General features: G+C 49.7%; 2 protein-coding genes across 2 annotated transcripts in view; both read right to left on the minus strand.

Annotated features, from left to right (window-relative positions):
- Positions 1-4,386, minus strand: part of DYSF (dysferlin) — a 122,153-nt gene extending 117,767 nt beyond the window's left edge. The window contains 1 exon segment of the mRNA XM_087723823.1: positions 4,137-4,386. Coding sequence (XP_087579949.1) covers positions 4,137-4,224 — 88 coding nt within the window. The 5' untranslated portion in view covers positions 4,225-4,386.
- A 5,257-nt stretch (positions 4,387-9,643) lies between these two features.
- The window catches only part of ZNF638 (zinc finger protein 638), a 45,808-nt gene continuing 36,072 nt past the window's right edge, over positions 9,644-19,379 (minus strand). The window contains exons 20-25 of the mRNA XM_087723885.1: positions 19,168-19,221; positions 17,301-18,618; positions 14,528-14,800; positions 13,305-13,394; positions 12,082-12,200; positions 9,644-9,934 (exon numbers count right to left, since the gene is read on the minus strand). Of these exons, the coding sequence (XP_087580011.1) occupies positions 9,866-9,934; positions 12,082-12,200; positions 13,305-13,394; positions 14,528-14,800; positions 17,301-18,618; positions 19,168-19,221 (1,923 nt within the window). The 3' untranslated portion in view covers positions 9,644-9,865. The remainder of the gene's footprint in view (positions 9,935-12,081; positions 12,201-13,304; positions 13,395-14,527; positions 14,801-17,300; positions 18,619-19,167; positions 19,222-19,379) is intronic.

Below are 19,379 nucleotides of genomic sequence, written 5' to 3' on the forward strand. Positions count from 1 at the left end.
AGAAACACTGCTTTAATCTTTCAACAATGCAGTAAAAGATGAGGATTCAGTAGAAAGTTTCCGCCATGCATGGTAAGAGGTCACATTTGGGCTGAGCACCCTGTGGGGATTTTCCACAAGCTCTTCACCTCGGCTGGCCCTGATTCCTCGCGTGGCCTGAACCCAAAATGTCCTTATGGCCCACCGTGACTAATAGCAATGGAAAGGGAAACTCCTTTTTCCCCCTGCTCTGCCCAGCAGAATTGGACAAAAGATACACAGGAGACCATGGGTTTCTCACCATAAAACAACAGAATTGATGCTCCTTCAATCCAGACTCACAATTCCAGAAGAGCAGGATTGGGGCAAAAAGAGGTTTCCTGCTCTGGAAGGTTCCTCCAAGAGGACAGTGTCCTCCAGCCCGAAATGAGAGCAGACCCCCTTCCTTCTAGCACTGATGACGTTCCCTAGTTGGGTCATGAAACGTCTGCAAGAGAACAACTCAGGTCACAGAACACCACCAAGGACCCCACAATCATCATCATCATCATCATCATCATCATCCTCCTCCTCCTCCTCCTCCTTCCTCCTCCTCCTCCTCCTCCTCCTCCTCCCTCCTCCTCCTTTCAACTCCTTCCTTCTAGCACTGATGATGTTCCCTAGTTGGGTCATGAAACGTCTGCAAGAGAACAACTCAGGTCACAGAACACCAAGGACCCCACAATCCTCCTCCTCCTCCTCCCTCTCCTCCTCCTCCTCCTCCTCCTCCTCCTCTTTCTTCCTCCTCCCAAACTCCTTCCTTTAGCACTGAGGATGTTCCCTAGTTGGGTCATGAAACGTCTGCAAGAGAACAACTCAAGGACCCCACAGTCTCCCTCCTCCTCCTCCTCCTCCTCCTCCTCCTCCTCCTCCTCCTCCTCTCAATCCCCCCTCCCTTCTAGCACGGAAGATCTTGGGTTGACGGTTCCAGTGTCCCGGGGTTACCATGATCCCCTTTGCCAACCTCCTGGCAAGCAAAGTCAATGGGGGAAGCCAGATTCACTTAACAACCGCGTGACTACCTTAAACACGTGCAGCGATTCGCTTAACAACCAGGGCATGAAAGGCTGTAAAATGGGACAAAACTCACTTAACATCTTGGGAGCATAGATTTTGGGCTGAATGGTGGCCCGTAAGGCGAGGACTGCCTGTACTTTTAAGGTAGTACTGTTGGAGTTTCCCTGACAAGAGCAGCAAACAAAAATCATGATTAACGATAAATGAATCCCTTCACTGAGTCACGGACTCTCCCCTCCCCTCCCCTCCCCCCCTCCCCCATTGGCTTCTCCAGGCCACTTGCTGGGCTATATATAGCCTCTTTCTGGCTTCTCATGCAATGGACAGGCGACACTCAGAAATATATATATATATATATATATATATATATATATATATATATATATATATATATATATATATATATATATATATATATATATATATATATATATATATATATTATATATATATATATATATATATATATATATATATATATATATATATATATATATATATATATATATATATATATATATATATATATATATATATATATATATATCCAGCTGCCACCTTCAATGCAAGAGTGCCTATGAGCATGTGCAGAGGGCACTCCGCTTCCCACCATCCTCCGTGTCAGGATTGATGGAGAAAATGAACCCTGCTGTTTGCTTCCATCTCCCACTTTTTAAGGTCTCTTGAAAAGGCTGACGGACTACTTTATTACATTTATTTGCTGCCCATCTGGGAGACTCACAGGGCCCGAAATCACAGTGATTAGAATAGCAGGGTTGATACTGGCCAGGATTCGTATCGACAGAACTGGCTGGGACATGATGCAGCAGAGCGTGTCCTGAACTCAGAGCAGAGCCAAACACAGAAGAACAAAGCTGGAAGGCTTCTAGTCCAGCCCTTGCTCAGGCAGGAGACTCTAAACCAGTGTTTCTCAACCTTGGCAACTTGAAGATGTCCGGACTTCAACTTCCAGAAGTCCCCAGCCAGCATTTGCTGGCTGGGGAATTCTGGGAGTTGAAGTCCGGACATTTTCAAGTTGCCAAGGTTGAGAAACACTGCTCTAAACTGTTCCAGACCCATGGCTGTCTAGTCTCTTCTTGAAAAGCTCCGGTGATGGAGCATTTACAACTTCTGGTGGCAAGCTGTTCCACTGGCTAATTGTCCTCACGGTTGGGAAGTTTCTCCTTAGTTCCAGGTTGATTCTCTCCTTGATGAGTTTCTTGTCCTGCCTTCAGGGGCCCATCCCGAGGGATTCAAACGGTCCCCCTTGACTGGAGCAGGCTGGAGCTCGCAGCCCTCCTTCAACTCAGTGGGGCCCGAAAGGATGGGGATGACGCGATGTTTATCCACTAACAAAACCCAGGCTGGGCCAGGCATCCCCACAACCCTGGAAACACTCTCGGCCTTCTCCAAATCGTCTCTCCAGCTCCGGTGGGGGCCCCGACCCAAGACAGCTGGGATGCCACTCTGGGGGGCCCTGCCTGTGGGGTGAGATGAGAGGGCTGATGTCCTAGCTCCCTGGCTTCCCCATTGCAACCTGAAAGTAGAAGGAGCAAACCCCCCCCCCGCCGGGAGGGGGGGCTTTTCAATTCCTTCTTCACAGTGCTTTCATCCCCCCCCTCTTAACTTTCATGTACTACTTTGATATATTTTTTTATAATTTATTTTATTCTATCAATTTCATATATACATTCACAATTATATGATCTCATAACTGTTATTAATAATATGTATTTATAACAATTTTTCCCTACTGTTGACAATATACTTGAAGATTGCTTTCTTATCATCCCATAGATCCATCTTATCTTACAACGGTCCTAATTCTTCATCCCTCCCTCCCTCTTTTCTTCCTCGTTTCTTCTCTCCTACTCCCCTTCCTTCCCTCCCTCCTTCCCCTTCCCTCCTTCCCTCCTTCCTTCCCTCCTTCCTTCCTTCCCTCCTCTTTTCTCCTTCTCTCCTTCCTTTCCCCCTTCCTTTCCTCCTTCCTTTGATATTTTAATACTTTGTTGTATATCATCCAGAGTCCCTCTGTGAGAGAGATGTGCAGTTTGAGAGAGAGAGAGAGAGACAGAGAGAGAGAGAGACAGAGACAGAGAGACAGAGAGAGAGACAGAGACAGAGAACTGGATACTGAGATAGAAAGAAAGAGATTAAGAAAGAGGAGATAGAAAGAGAGGTAAAAAGAGAGAGGGAAAGAGAAGGAAAGAGAGAGAAGGGAAGCGAAGGGAAAGGAAAAGAAATAGGAAGGCAGCAATAGAAAATATACAGAGGAAGGAAGGAAGGAAGGAAGGAGGAGGAGGAGGAGGAGGGAAAGAAGGAAGGAAGGAAGGAGGAGGAGGAGGGAAAGAAGGAAGGAAGGAAGGAGGAGGAGGAGGGAAAGAAGGAAGGAAGGAGGAGGAGGAGGAGGGAAAGAAGGAAGGAAGGAAGGAGGAGGAGGGAAAGAAGGAAGGAAGGAGGAGGAGGAGGAGGAGGAGGAGGAGGGAAAGAAGGAAGGAAGGAGGAGGAAAAGGTGGAGGGAAAGAAGGAAGGAAGGAAGGAGGAGGAGGAGGGAAAGAAGGAAGGAAGGAGGAGGAGGAGGAGGAGGAGGAGGGAAAGAAGGAAGGAAGGAAGAGGAGGGGGAGGGAAAGAAGGAAGGAAGGAGGAGGAGGAGGAGGAGGAGGAGGAGGAGGAGGAGGGAAAGAAGGAAGGAAGGAAGGAGGAGGAAAAGGTGGAGGGAAAGAAGGAAGGAAGGAAGGAGGAGGAGGAGGGAAAGAAGGAAGGAAGGAGGGAGGAGGAGGAGGAGGAGGGAAAGAAGGAAGGAAGGAAGGAGGAGGAGGAGGGAAAGAAGGAAGGAAGGAGGAGGAGGAGGAGGAGGAGGGGAGGAAAGAAGGAAGGAAGGAAGGAGGAGGAGGAGGGAAAGAAGGAAGGAAGGGAGGAGGAGGAGGAGGAGGAGGAGGAGGAGGAGGAGGAGGAGGAGGAGGAGGAGGGAAAGAAGGAAGGAAGGAAGACCAGAGAAGAGGGGCCCTCTCCCTCCCTCCCTCTCTCCAAAGGGGTCCCAGCCTCTGCAGGGCTGCCAACTCATGCCCCTCCCTCCCCTCCCCTCCCTCCCTCCCTCTCACCTGAAAAGACCACGGAGCAATAGGCATCGCTGATGTCCGTGTCCGGCGTCTGGACTTGCTGGGCATGGAGGATGAAGACGCGGAGCATTCTCGGGAGCGCTCTGGGCCGGTCTGGGGGGCCTCTGGACGTCCACTTGCTCTGCCTCCAGGCCAGTCGCCCTCTGTGCCTGGGCCGGCTCAGCTGCTCTTGGCACGGGGCTCAGGCAGAGCCTGGGAGCTCTTAAAGGGGCAGCGCATGGCTGGGCAGCTGAGCCGGGATGCTCCGCTCTGGGGCGTCAGGGCTGGGGGTTGGGCTAGTTAAAGGGCAAAGGAGCTGGGATTGGATTCAGCCAGCTTCACGGGGAGGGGGGGGATCCTGGCTGGAGTTCACACTTCCATGAGTACACAAACACAAACACACATTCAGACCAGGGGTGAAGTCCAGCAGGTTTTGACAGATTCCGGAGAGCTGGTAGCGGAAATTTTGAGTAGTTCAGAGAACCTGGCTGGTCCCAGAGTTTTTTTGGGGGGGTGGGTGGGCATGGGGATTTTGCAGAATCCTCCCCCTGCCACGCCCACCAAGCCCCACCCACAGAACCGGTAGTAAAAAAAAAGTTGAATTTCACCTCTGAGTCAGGCCCAGCCCAAACACCAGGCAGTAAATAGAATTGGAAGGGAACCTTGGAGGTCTTCTAGTCCAGCCGCCTCCTTCACAAGCAGGACACCTTCTACCGTTTCAGATAAATGGTTGTCCAGCCCCTTCTTAAAAAATGGAGGCCCCACAACTTCTGGAGGCAGGCAGTTCCACTGGTTAATTGTTCTCAGTCAGGAAATTCCTTCTTAATTCCAGGTTGATTCTCTTTTCCTCCTCCTACTCAAATTTCCACACTTCCATCCACGGACATACTCAAACACACAGGCACACATACATGCAGTTCACAGGTTTCGTCTCCTGTGTGAGAAGACATCAGTCATCGAGGTGGCTGCTACATCTTTCCACCCCCGGGCTAATGCTCTGAGTCACTTAACAGAATAGCAGACTGGGAAGGGACCCCAGAGGTCTTCTAGTCCAACCCCGATTCAGCAGGAAACCTACAGCAATTCCAGGCAAAAGGGCTGTCTGGTCTCTTCTTGAAAAGCTCCAGTGATGGAGTACCCACAACTTCTAGTGGCAAGCTGTTCCACTGACTAATTGTTCTCAGTGTCAGGAAATTCCTCAATTCTGGGTTCTCTCCTCAAATCTTCATACTTCCATGCATGCATGCACACACGCACAAACACACACATCTACACACATTCGGGTCCAACTGCGCGAGAGGCTTGCGGTGTTTGCTTTCTTCTTGCTGGACTTTGAAGTGCCAGAGAAGGGAAAGCGGAGCGAGCATTTGGGAAAAGGTTCACGGCCAAAAAAAGCTTACCTGGATTCAGCCAGATTGAAGCCAGCTGTGTCCCCTGATTTACACACAGGTGTAAGGATGAGACTAAAACCTCAACCCACCACAAAGTCACAACCAAACCACTCCCTGCCATGCTCTTAATGAAAACGATGTGTAGCTACCACCTGAGGGGGGGTCTTCCCACCTGCATGCTGCCTTATGGAGGTCCGTCTCCCCCCCCCACTTGTCCTAAAGGGACCAAAATGGGGGTGCATGGAGCCTGGGGACAAGGCTGTTCCCCAAGATAAACCATCCCTGACCAAGGAGAGATTCAACCTGGCAACTAGGAGGAATTTCCTGACGGTGAGGACAATCCACCAGTTGCCTTCGGAAGTTGTGGGAGCTCCATCCCTGGAGGCTTTCAAGAAGAGACTGGAGTGCCCTCTGTCAGGAATGGTGCAGGGTCTCCTCCTTGGGCTGAGGGGGGGGGGTTGGGCTAGATGACCTCCAAGGTCCCTTCCAACTCTTGTTATTCTGTTACCTGTCTGATGCAGGTGTTTGGGGGGGAGGGGGTTGCTGGACCGTTCTTCTCCTGGCCAGACCCGGCCGAGGCGGCCACTTGGAGGAGATGGCCTGTGCAGTGGCTGCTGAAGGGGCAAAGGCTTGGGGGGGGGGGACACCCTGGCCAGCCTCAGACTGTTGTGGTGAGGGGCCCAGTCGCTGGATGCTGACCTTCTGACCTCCTCCCAGGTGGGCCTCCAAAACTTCCTCTCTTGCTAGACCAGGTAGAACAGGGGAATCTTACCTGGAGGAAAGATCTCCAAAGGAAGCCAAGGGGGAAGCCATCAACGGCTCAACGGCTCCACCTGTGGGACAGGTGGGCTTCAACTGAATTTGCCAGCGTTGGGCCAGCAAGGACTCCCTCCCCAGCCCCTGATGGTCCCCACCTTGTCTTCCAGGTGGTCCTCGACTTACAACAGTTCATTTAGTGACCGTTTGAAGTTACAATGGCACTTTAAAAAAAGTGACTTATGGCAGTTTCTCACACTTACGACCCTTGCAGACCCCTGTGGTCACGTGATTTACATCTGGATGCTTGACCACTGACTCGCGTTTATGACGCTTCCAGCATCCCGGGGTTACGTGATCCCCTTTTGCAACCTCCTGACGAGCAAAGTCAATGGGGGAAGCGATTCACTTAACAACCGCGTGACTACCTTAACACGTGCAGTGATTCGCTTAACAACCATGGCAAGAAAGGCCGTAAAAGGGGGAAGACTCACTTAACAACTTAGCAGCATAAATTTTGGGCTGAATTGTGGCTGTAAGCCGAGGACTATCTGTACTTTTAAGGTAGTCCTAACAGAACAGCAAACAAGTTATGATTAATGATAAATGAATCCCTTCACTGAGTCACACACACACAAACACAATTAATAACCACCAGCTGGTTTCTCAGATCCACAGGAATAACAGCAACATACATTTTGGGCTGAACTGTGGTCGCAATTCGAGGACTACCTGGAAGGCAGACTTAGCCCCGAACAGCCATGAAGAGGGTTAAACTAAAGGCACTCTTCACTTTTTAAAATTTATTTTCTGTAAGCCGCCCGGAGTCCTTCGGGATTGGGCGGCCTATAAATTCATTAAATCAAATCAATCAAATCAAATCAACCCCATCCGTCATGGCGTAGGACATGGTAGATCAGGAAATCTCCAAATTTCCCCACTTTGAAGAGGACTTGTGGACTTCGGCTCCCAGAATTCCTCAGCCAGCCATAGGAGTCAAAGGCCACAAGTCCTCTTCAAAGTGGGGAAATTTGGAGACCCCCCCTGCTCTAAAACAGCGTTTTCAATCTTGGCAACTTTTAAGTGCTGGCTGAAAGGAATTTGAGAGGTGGGCTCCACCGGTGTGAAAGTCGCCAAGTTTGAAAATTGCTGCTCTGAACCAAGCCAATCGGGGTCCATTCCGGCCTCTAGAGTGGTGGGTGGGTGTGTGGGTGGGTGGGTGTGTGTGTGTGTGTCTCCAACCTTGTGGACTTCAACTCCCAGAGTTCAATTCTAGGGTTTGAAGTCCACAAGCGGCCAAGGTTGGAGGCACCTGGTTGATACAATGGGCCGATCGCATTAACAACGTAATTACAAGTGGAAACGGATCCTTTTAAGGGTTTCTACTGAATTCGTTTTAGAGTTCAGGATGTTTTCCCAAGTAAGATTTCCCCAAGTGTTCTGCTTGTTCCTAGAAGTTGTGTGTACCCCACTCTCCTGTCAGAGCTGAAGAAGCTTCTTGGATGAGAAGCAAAACGTCTTCCAAAGAAAAAACACAAGTTAAGTCCAGATGCCACTTGAAAAAGCACCTTTGATTCATCACTGGAAGATTTTAAAGAGACCGAGCAGCCCCTTGGCTGAAATGGGAGTCTCTCCTACCCTGACCCTGCTCTTCTTCCACGTCTAAATGCCTCCAATTGGCCGATAAACTCCTGACTCCGATTTGGACATTTACATCTCAAATTATTGTATTTCATTCCAACTTCATTTTAAATCGTATTTTATCCAATTCCATTTTAAATTGCTTTTATCAAATTTTAGTAACAATTTCTTTCTGGAACTCTGTGCTTTGGTATGGCCCCAGGACTAATCAATAAATAAAGAACATTATCAAGAATACATTTACGCCTGGGGAAGTGGAAGCAATTTATCCTGGAATTCTGCTGGCTACGATCATCTCGCGTTTGATGCCGTGTGGTTGGATGTGACAGAAACAGATCATGCCAGACTAATCTTATTGCATTCTTTGACAATGTGACAAAATTAGTGGGCCAGAGGAATGCCGTCGATACAATTTACTTGGACTTCAGTAAGGCTTTTGATAAAGTAGACCATAACCGGCTACTAGATAAAGTAGAAGAATGTGGGTTGGACAGCATCACCTCCAGATGGATTCGTAACTGGCTGACCAACTGCACTCAACGTGTAGTCCTCAATGGAACCGCATGTACGTGGAGGGAAGTATGCAGTGGGGGACCCCAAGGCTCTGTTTTGGGCCCAGGACTCTTCATCAATGATTTGGATGAGGGAATAAATGGGGAACTCATCAAATTTGCAGATGACACCAAGCTGGCAGGAATGGCCAACACTCCAGAAGACAGGCTTAAGATACAGAAGAATCTTGACAAACTTGAACATGGGGCACTATCTAACAAAATGAAATCAATGGTGAAAAAAGTAAGGTTCTACATTTAGGCAGGAAAAACGAAATGCACAGGTAGAGTATAGGTGGTAGCTTGCTCAACAGTAGTAACTGTGAGAGGGATCTTGGAGTCCTAGTGGACAACCATTTAAATATGAGCCAGCCGTGTGCAGCAGCTGCCAAAAAAGCCAACACAGTTCTAGGCTGCATCAACAGAGGGATAGAATCAAGATCACACAAAGTGTTAATACCACTTTATAATGCCTTGGTGAGGCCACACTTGGAATATGGCATCCAGTTTTGGTCTCCACGATGTAGAAAAGATGTGGAGACTCTGGAAAGAGTGCAGAGAAGAGCAACAAAGAGGATTAGGGGACTGGAGGCTAAAACACAGGAAGAACGGTTGCAGGAACTGGGTATGTTTAGTCTAATGAAAAGAAGGACATGGGGTGACACAACAGCAGTGTTCCAATATCTCAGGGGCTGCCCCAAAGATGAGGGAGTCAAACTATTCTCCAAGGCACCTGAGGGTAGAACAAGAAGCAATGGGTGGAAACTAATCAAGGAGAGAAGCAACCTAGAACTGAGGAGAAATTTCCTGGCAGTTAGAACAATTAATCAGTGGAACAGAAGTTGCCTCCAGAGGTTGTGAATGCTCCAACACTGGAAGTCTTTAAGAAGATGTCCGATAGCCATTTGTCTGAAACAGTATAGGGTTTCCTGCCTAGGCAGGGGGTTGGACTAGAAGACCTCCAAGGTCCCTTCCAACTCTGCTATTGTATTAAATGTGCCAAATACGATGACAAAATGCCAGACAACACAGGCTAATAAAACCGCTGAGCGGGAGACCCCCATCAATTTGTCTGCGGTGGAAACTCGGGGTGCCCAACTGACGTCCAAACGGCACAAGGGTGGCCATTTCTGCCACTCAGAATCAAAAACAAAAAACCCAACCTCTTGGCTCTACGGTAAGAATTTATTTGAGCGCTTCCAGCGTTATTGTGGAAGGAAATAAAAATCACTACACAATTTTAATAGCCTGCTTCTCGAAGGAAGCGAAGTGAATACGGCATGAAAATCTCCAAAAGGAACCAAGTAAAAACGGAACAAAACCAGGAACAGAACACAAAAAAAAGCAACTGGACCCTAAATGAAATTCTGCGGAGGCACTTCCCGTCTTCCCATCACGTTAAACTCTCTTTTTCCGTATCTTCTTTTTCTTTCTCCTCTGCGGGGCTCTTGACCATGAATTTCTGAAAAAGAGGGGAAAAACCTTTGCTTTAGGACAAATTATAAGAAGGTTCAGGGTTTATTTTTTCCCAAAGGCTAATCAGTTGCCCCGTTTTTGAGAAAGTTTTTTTTCTTTTTCTATCATTTTTATCTGCACTCTTCTAAGTGTGACACCAAGGCCTGTACCCAAAACTTCAGGGATCTAAGAAAGGAGGAGTACCTGCAGCTCAGGATTGACAAGAGGGGTCTTGGGTGCTCTCTGAGCTTGGGGGTTTCCTTACAGACGTTTCATGACCCAACTAAGGAATATCATCAGTGCCAGAAGGGGGTACGGTTTGCAGGGAGGAGGGGTGGGTGAGGTCCTTGGTGCTCTCTGAGCTTGGTGGTTTCCTTGCAAGACGCTTCATGACCCAAACTAGGTAACATCATCAGTGCTAGTGTCAGCTGCTAAAGTTGTCATGGTGAGGGAAGGGGGGGGAAGAGCGCATTCCATGCATAAGGTCGTATCTCAGATGACTGCAGCAGGCTTGGGAGGGGTGCACCTCATTGGGGAATGTGATTTATGACACAGACTGAGGAGAGGGGAGGAACAGGGCTAAAGGTCAGCTCAAAGCTCAGATCTGACTGCGGAAAGGCCTAATGGCGCTCCTAATAAATGACTGGCTTTGTATTGAAACTTGGCTCGATACTCATGAATCAATTAGGGCATTTTTAGGAAAACTGACGGCGAGGAGTGTGGTTTGCAGTCCGTTTCTTTTCTACTGGCTTGCCTGTCAGTGTTGGTGGGGGCCGTCTTGGGCTGTTGGCTTCTTTGCCAGTTTCCTGGTTGGGGTATTGTTGACGTGATTGTTGGTCTGATGTTCACCGTAGGAGTTCATTTATGCTGGTCTGGCTGATGACTGCAGGGGGGAGACGCTGGGCTCTTTTTGTTCAGGGCTCTACGTTAATGGTGGCCTTATTCTCAGGCCCTTCTCCAAAGATCCCTAGGACGGAGCCTGCTTTTTCAAAACTACCACAGAGTCATTCTGCCCACTGGACAGTCCGCGAGGGCAGGGGTCTCCAACCTTGGTCACTTGAAGACTTGTGGACTCCAACTCCCAGAATCCCGCAGCCAGCCACGCTGATCCCTGGGGCATCAAAAGCTTTTTTCCCTAGCAAGTGCAGACAGCTTAGAGCTCACCCACAGATGCTGAGGACAGGCCTTCCTCCCGTCCAAAGCGATTCACACTTACTTGAACCCCTGGACCCCCAAACTGGGTCATTAGTGCTGATGTTACCTAGTTCGGGTATTGAAGCCAAGCCTGGACTCCGCTTTTAGACTCTCTCCTCTGTGTATGGTGTGATTTGGGGCCTCCGCACACCCTCTGCAGCTCCCCACTCAACCCCACCACTGGTCCATTGTGATGCGAGAAAGAGTAGGTTCCCCGATCAGTAAGGATTTGGGAAATGGCTTAAGAAGCAAGAGCTGCCATTCACCAGTTTAGAGAAGGTGGCAAAAAAGAAAATGGGGAAACTTCTGATTGAACACATGGATGGGGGGAAACACAGGTAGTCCTTGACTGATGACAGTTCATTTAATGACCGTTCAGTTACAACTGGGAAACAGCAGTGGAAAAGGGGACTTTATGACCGTTTACCAGCTGCAACCCTTCTTTGCAGCATCCCCAGGCTCACGTGATCTACACTGGACGCTTGACGGCTGGTTCATAGTTATGACGGTCACAGTGTCCCGGGGTCATTTTGGGACCTTCTGACAAAGTCAGTGGGGGAAGCCCGATTCACTTAACATCCCAAGTTACTAACTTAACCGCTTCAGTGATTCACTTAACATCCGTGGCAAGAAAAGTTGTAAAATGGGGCAGAATTCACCCAACAAATTTCTCACTTAGCCACATAAATGTTGGGCTCAATGGTGGTCGTAAGTCGAGGACTAGCTGTGGTTATTGGGATCCTTTGAGCCTCCCGGCTTTCTCCTTGATCTCCTTTCCTGCCACAAAGATCCTGGGAGAATCTCTTGTGGGGGAGGGGGGATCCTTGGAATGGGATCCACTGGGTTTCGCCCAAGAACCCAGCGGCATTCCTCCCCAGGGCCACTGCAGGAAGGGCGGGATTCGCACCCTGCTCCCCCGTTTCACCCTTGGGGCTCCTTGCCCGGGTGGAAAAGCAGTACCTCCATGTTCTGCTGGTGGAGGGGAGTCTGGCAGTGGCTCTTCATGGAGGCTTCGTCCACACAGAAGCAGGAGCAGATCTGACAAAAGAAGCCGGCTTTGGGGACAAGGAAGTCTAAATCTAGAAGGAAGAGCCCAAAACAAAGAAATTCTCTATAAACAAGGACTAGTTCAGTTCATCCTTTCATCACCATCTCCCTCCCTCCCTCTCCATCCATCCATCCATTCATCTATCATATCTCCCCCCCCCCTCATCCATCTGTGTCTATCTGTTCTCTTATGATATCTATCCACTCTCTAGCCATCCATCTACCCATCTCTCCCTCTCATCTATCATCTATCTATCTATCTATCTATCTATCTATCTATCTATCTATCTATCTATCTATCTATCTATCTATCCATCCATCCATCCATCCATCCATCATATCTTCCCCCCCTCATCCATCTGTGTCTATCTGTTCTCCATGGTATCTATCCTCTCTAGCCATCCATCTGCCCATCTCTCCCTCCCATCCATCCATCCATCCATCCATCCATCCATCCATCCATCCATCCATCATCCTCTATCATATTCTCCCCCCTCTCTATCTATCTATCTATCTATCTATCTATCTATCTATCTATCTATCTATCTATCTATCTATCCATCCATCCATCCATCCATCCATCCATCCATCCATCCATCCTCTATCCTCTATTCATCTTCTATCATATTCTCAACCCTCTCTCATCTATCGATCTCTAGTTCGTTTGATGCCCATCTCACCACAAGGCTATCTAAACAGAGCAAGAAAGCGTCTTGATGCTTATTTTTAATCCCCTCCCTAATTTTTCCCTCACTTCCATTATTTCTTAAACCAAGAATTGCCAGACAGGGATATGCAAAGCGCCATTCTCCTCCCACTTCCGCTCCCTGGCCTCAGGGTTTGGGGGACGCTTCGGAGCACCCTAACTGCCTACGGCCTTTGAAGGGAGGGAGAAACATGCAGAAAGCCAAGACTTTTTCCTAACTCAATCTCAAGGCAAATGGGCAAAGTTAAACGCATGCTTGGATTCTCCAAGCGGCGCACAGGAGAACCCGCTCTTAACTGCTCAGACATCAGTACTGAGTTCAAAGTACAGGGAAGACAATCAAGCTGCCATTCTCGGCAAGTGACCTCGGCTGAACCCTGAAGGCCATCCTAAGGGTTTCCTTTCAGCGTCTGCTGCCCCAAAGGCCTACCTTTCAGCTGGCTTGGAGCCTTTGGTTTCTCCGAGGAATCTGTTTTTCTCTGTTTACTTTCTGGTTCTTCACTTTTGGATTCCATCCGATCTACAACAGCGACGTTCAGATTAGTACAGATGGTAACTGACCCCATGCTGCCATTGTGCCACGCTCTTTCCATACATGGCCAGTGGCTGCCCACCCGCCCGCCTGCAGGAGGTGACCAGGCTGAGCCCGAGGGAGGGGTCAAGCACATCATCGGTCCGGAGTCCCTTTGTGCCCACAAGAGATCCAAGCCCAGCCCACCTTGAATTCCCCTGACCCTGGTTCTTGTAGAGTGTTCTCATGTAATAAATGCACCCCTTTTCATTTGAATCGCCTTGGCTCCTGATTTCCTATGCTTGACGCTACCTCTTACTTGCTCCTCCAACGTTCAGATTTCTCTAGGAAATGTATCTGGCCGCCCACTCACTCTGGATGGCTTCACAAAAAATGAAAGCCCCATATGCAGTCATGGCAAAAGCAATAAGCCCCCATATCCCAATCAAGGAACCATCAACTCGGACAAATAAGCTGGCAGTAAACAAAAAACAAAGACAACCAGCCCAAGGAGCCACCAAGGCCATCAGTCTGGCAGGCAGGCCGAAAGAAGAGAAAAGCCCACAGCAATCCGTCAAGAGAGGATGGGCTCCCTCCCACCCGGGGTTCCCCAAGCCCATTGGCAGGACCTTGTGAAAGGGGGTCCGAGTGGGGGCCAGACTAATCTCTGTGAGGATGATGTTCCACAGGGAGGGGGCCACCACAGAGAAGGCCCTTCTTCTGGGTCCTCCTAAAAGAGACGGGGCCAGTAACGTCCCCTGCCTCCCCTCTCTGGTGGGTCAGGTGGATGGATGCCACTGGGGAAAGAGGGGCCTTTCAAATAACCTGCTCCCAGGCCATGAAGGCTTGGAAGGCGACAACCAGCACCTTGAATTGCACCTGGGTCAATTTGGCAGCCAATGCAGCTCCCGCGGGAAAGGCAACACAGGCACCTGCACTGGGCCTGCACAAAACCATGCGGGCTGCTGCATTTTGAAGCAACAGGAGCTTCCGGATACTTTCCAAGGGTAGAGTGAGCTGCAAGAGATGCTGCGCTGCTTGGCGAGAGCAACGGCTGCAGCCGTGAGGGCAGAGCCACGAATGGGGCCAAGCATGGGCCATGGTGCTGCCCCCCCCTCTCCCTCCCTCCCTCTGGTTCCTACCTCTGCAAGGCTTTTCGCAGGGCTGCAAAGGATCGGCCTCACTGCCCTTTCCCAAGGCCACGTCAGAGCTCAGCTCAGGATTCTGGGCAGCTGCTTTGGGTGCCGCCTGTGGTTCTCCAGCTGCCATGCCCTCTGCGGAAATCCCTGGGCTCGGGGATGGTATCGCTACAGCGTCCCCCTTCCTCTCCTCCTCTGAAGTGGCCGCTGGGCTTCCTTCCACCTCCGTTTCGGTTGCTTCAGGCACAGCGTCCTCTGCAGGCCTCGCCCCGTCGCCTGTCGGGACAGAAATCTCAATAGATTGGGGTGTTTTTATTTGAATATGGCCGCCCTCTTTCAACCAACTCTGCGCGGCTCCCAATCAAAAAACCATCTAAAATCACGTTGGAAGAGATTTGTAGCTGGGGGCTGAACTGTGGGGCCTTGGTACAGGAGGAGTCCAGGAGGAACCCCAAGGCAAAGGCTGGGTCTGTATGGGGCAGAGCCACCCCCCCCCCCCATCCAGAACAAAGGAGTTTAAAGTCCCGGATCGTGAAGCCCCCTGCACCCAAGGCCGTTTCTTCCGGCCAGGGTTCGGCCAAAGGCTGCTGCCCCTCATCCAGTCCCTCACAGCCTCCATGACTTCCCTGCACTTAAAACCTGGAATGGCCAAAACCTTTGATTGTGCTGAACCAAGGCTACCATATTTGTTCAGAGTATAAGATGCTCCGAAGTATAAGACGCCCCTAGCTTTTGGGGAGGAAAACAAGGGGGGGAAATCTGCTTCTGTCTCCCAGCAATCTTCCTCCTTGCAACAAACAGCAAACAATACAGACAATATACACTGTTTGTGGTGTTACTTTTCAGACTATACTTCTACAGATGCTGTTAAAATTGACGTGGCTTTCTGGAAGGATACATTATTCTCTGCTGTTTAAAAGGAGATACAACAGCACTGGGCCTCTTCAGACCAAGCGTTTATTTTAAAAAGCTTCTTCATTTTGTTAAGTTTGTCTAGAACAAGAATAAAGCAGTCTTTAAAAAATTAAGACTAATAATTTGAACATTCTACAGGCATTTATAGTTATTGACTGACTTCTTTGCAGCAAACAGCCTGATTAGCACAAGAGAAAAAAAATCTGCCTCTGCCTCCCAGCAATTTGCCTCCTGGAGCAAACAGCAAGTTTCACTTTCAGTTTCTCAAGTTTCGCTTTCAGTTTCGCTTTCAGTTTCGCAAGTTTCACTTTCAATGGCTGCAGGGATTGCTATAGCCCATTGCTGCCTCCGAAACCCCCATTTACCTACAAGGAGGTAAATTGCTGGGAGGCAGAAGCCAAAGGGGGGAGGGGGGTACATTCGGTATATAAGATGCACCCAAATTTTCACCCTCATTTGGGGGGGGGGGGAAGGTGCGTCTTACTCAGAAAAATATGGTAATCCAGAATAGATTTGGCTGAGGTCCTGGACATGACACTTTTGTTTATTTTCCTTTTTCCTATTTCCAATCATGTGCAAATAAAGAGGCGGCTTCGGAGCCTTCTGAGGTATTACAGGTAGTCCTCGGCTTAGGACTACAATTGAGCCCCAAATGTCTGTCGCTAAGTGAGATGTTTGTTGAGCTTTGCCCCCTTTTACAACCTTTCTTGTCATGGTTGTTAAGTGAAGTTAGTAACACGAGCTTGTCCTGACTTCCCGGTTGACTTGGCTTGGTCACAAAAGGGGATCACGTGACCTGGGACACTGCAGCCATCATAAATACGAGTCAGTTGCCAAGAAAGTCTGAATCTTCATCACGTGACCGGGGGGGAGATGCTGCAACGGTCGTAAGTGTGGAGAACCATAGGTCAGTTTTTCCAGTGCCGTTGTAACTACGAACAGTTGCTAAACAAACTGTTGTTAAGGACTACCTGTATACAAATGGGGGGGGAGGGCAAGGAGTTGTGATCTTCTATCTGATCCATTAACCAACCCCAGTAAGGCTCGCCCCAATCAGACAGCCACCCCCCAAAAAAGGGGGTGCAATGTTTCTTTACAGTAGCAACAGCCCTGAGATTTATATACCGCTTCACGGTGCTTCTACAGCTCTCTCTAAGCGGTTTACAGAGTCAGCATATTGCACCCCACCCCCCACCCCAGGGTCGACACCTGCTACGTGTCAACTCGCAAAGCACCCCTGGCCTGCTCTCGAGTTGCCATAGGCAAGAAGGGGGGGAAACTGATGGAGCAGCACAAACACATTCCACGCATACTTTTCTCAAGGCTGTGTCCTAAGTTACCTACAACAGCCGGAGGGGCGTGATCTCTACAGCCCCGAAAGTGCTCCCTTGGAGAATGTGATTTATGACACACCCCGGGGAGGGAGGGGGGGGGGGAAACAGGGTCATAATTGGGCCGTAAATTACATGGGGTCAGAGCTGGCTTCACTTGGGTGTGCGCTGACAAGTTGCTCTTAATAAGTAATAGCAATAGCAGTTAGACTTATGTACCACTTCATAGAGCTTTCAGCCCTCTCTAAGCGGTTTACAGAGTCAGCATATCGTCCCCACAGTCTGGGTCCTCATTTTACCCACCTCGGAAGGATGGAAGGCTGAGTCAACCCTGAGTCGGTGAGTTTAGAACCGCTGAACTGCAGATAACAGTCAGCTGAAGTGGCCTGCAGTGCTGCACCCTAACCCCTGCGCCACCTCGGCTCTTCTCTAAATTCAAGTAATTGAATTTATTTTGAAGCTTGGCTCGAGGCTCATGATTTAATTACGGCATGCCTCAGAACCATGACACCACGCAAAGGCACCCTTACCGAGCGGTTGCTGCTCCTCTTGGGAGTCGCTTCCCTTGCTGCAAGGCTGCTCCTTCTGGTTCTCTACCGGCTCTGCAGAGAGAAGGGGCACCTTTAGGCTTCCGGTCTGCTCCTCAATGAGTTTTCGCTGCTTCTTGGAGGGCCTCTCCACCTCGAGGCCGACCCGCTTCCTATCTGTCCGCAGCTGCTTGCAACCGGCGTCAGATTCGGTGAGTGTCTCCGTTTGCTCCACGTCTTTTCCTTCCTCCTTTTCTTTACACTCTAGCTCAATCTTTTCCCTGGGCAGCTCTACCTCCTCTTCCAGGGGCTTCTCATTTTCAGGACCCCCCGGCTGGGCTGCAGATGCTTCACCCTCCAGAGGTTTACCCTGAACGCTTTTCATCCGTTCTAACGGGGGGTTGGCTGGAATTTTAAAGTTTTCTGAGTCCGCAGAAGGCTGGATGTTCTCGTCGGCTCTTTTCTCCGGTGCCGTTTTGGTCGCTCCTTCCAAATTTCTGCCGGCAGACGTGCCGGGTTTTTCTTCCTCCTCCTCTTCGCTGCCCACCTCGTCGACGGTAACAAAGCTAAACTCTTCTTTCAGGCGGTTGAAGTCTTCCAAGAAATCTTCATCGTCTTCAGTCACTTCGTCTATAGTCATCAAGGGCTGGTCGTCACTGTCTTCGTGAATCTCGTCCACCGTGACTAAAATGCTGGGATCGTCCGGGATCTGGGAAGAGAGAAAATCTCCGGCGTCTTCAACCCCTCCTTTCTCGTCTTCCTTGCAGCATTTGAGCACCTCCTCATCCTTCAAGTGGGAAAGCTGGTTCAAGGGAAGCTCTTCCACCTCTCCGATCTCATCCACTGTCACTAAAGGCTCTGCCTTGAGGTCCGGCTCGCTCTCCCCGGAAGCAAAAGCCCCCTTGGCCCCCTCCGGGAGAGCGACCTCCTCTTGCTCGGAGATCTCGTCCAAAGTGACCAGCGACTGGGGGTCTTTAATATCTTCATCGATCAGCTCCTCCTCTTCGTTCACTTCGTCAACCGTGACCAGCCCCTGGGCGTCGTCGGTCATGGCTTCCAAGCTCAGAAGGTCCGCCTGGCCCATCCCGCCTTCGTCTTCTCCGATTTCATCCAAGGTCACGAAGGAGACCTCGCTCTCGGCCGCGGCCAACCCCTTGCCTTTCTTCCTCTTGGAGCCTGGTTCGCAGGGAAGGTTCTTCTTTGGGGGGTCCTTCCTCTTGCCCCTTACGGGGTTCTTCCTAGGCTGAGGGGGCTCAGCTTCATCGACAACTTCATCCATGGTCACAAACTCGTCCAAATTAAATGGAAAAAGCTCCTCTTCCTACAGAAAGACAAAGGGGGGGGGAACCCAAACCCACCGTATTACATCATTTGATCTGTAAACGACTTAGAGACACATGTCATTGTGGCAGATATCAGAAGGCAAAAAAGAAAAAAAGGAAGCATGCAGGCAACGCAAGAGTCAGAGGATGCTTTGGAAGGACTGAACAACCTGTGGACTTCAACTCCCATAATCCCACAGGATGTAAAGTTGCCAGAGCTGCCCATCCCTGCTTAAGAGGGTGATCTAGAACGAAGGAGATCTTTTATAGGTTCAAAGAAGCAGATAGGCAGCTGGCTTGTCTTTTTGGAGTCTATTTCTGTGTCTATACATCTGTCCGTCCAATCTATGGAGACAATCTATGTCTCCCTCTCCTCTCTCTTCCTCCCCCTCTCTGTCATTTGTGCCCATACCCGACATGAGTGACATCAAACTGGCCACGTCCCCCCCCCCATGCCCCAAAGTCAATACCACCCTGATGCAACCCTCAATTAAATCAAGTTTGACCCCCACCCACGCCTAAAGAAGAGTGTTCACTGACTCGCTCACCTCTTTGGGTTTAGGATTGTTTTTAGAGCTTCTGGTATTTCTCTCAGCGGACACCTGGGGGGGGGGGAGAAATGGGAAGATGGTGAGCAATGAGGACAGCAGCCTCGTGAGCACAATTTATCATCAAAGAGGTGGCATTCTTTACACACTACAAGTTGAGACCGTGCCAATCGTTCTTAAGACCTGAGCATTCAGCGCACCAGTGGTTTTTA

The sequence above is a fragment of the Thamnophis sirtalis genome, unplaced genomic scaffold (genome assembly GCF_051295495.1).
Source record: "Thamnophis sirtalis isolate CommonGarterSnake01/CBP01778 unplaced genomic scaffold, rThaSir2_p1.2 scaffold_10, whole genome shotgun sequence".
Taxonomy (NCBI): domain Eukaryota; kingdom Metazoa; phylum Chordata; class Lepidosauria; order Squamata; family Natricidae; genus Thamnophis; species Thamnophis sirtalis.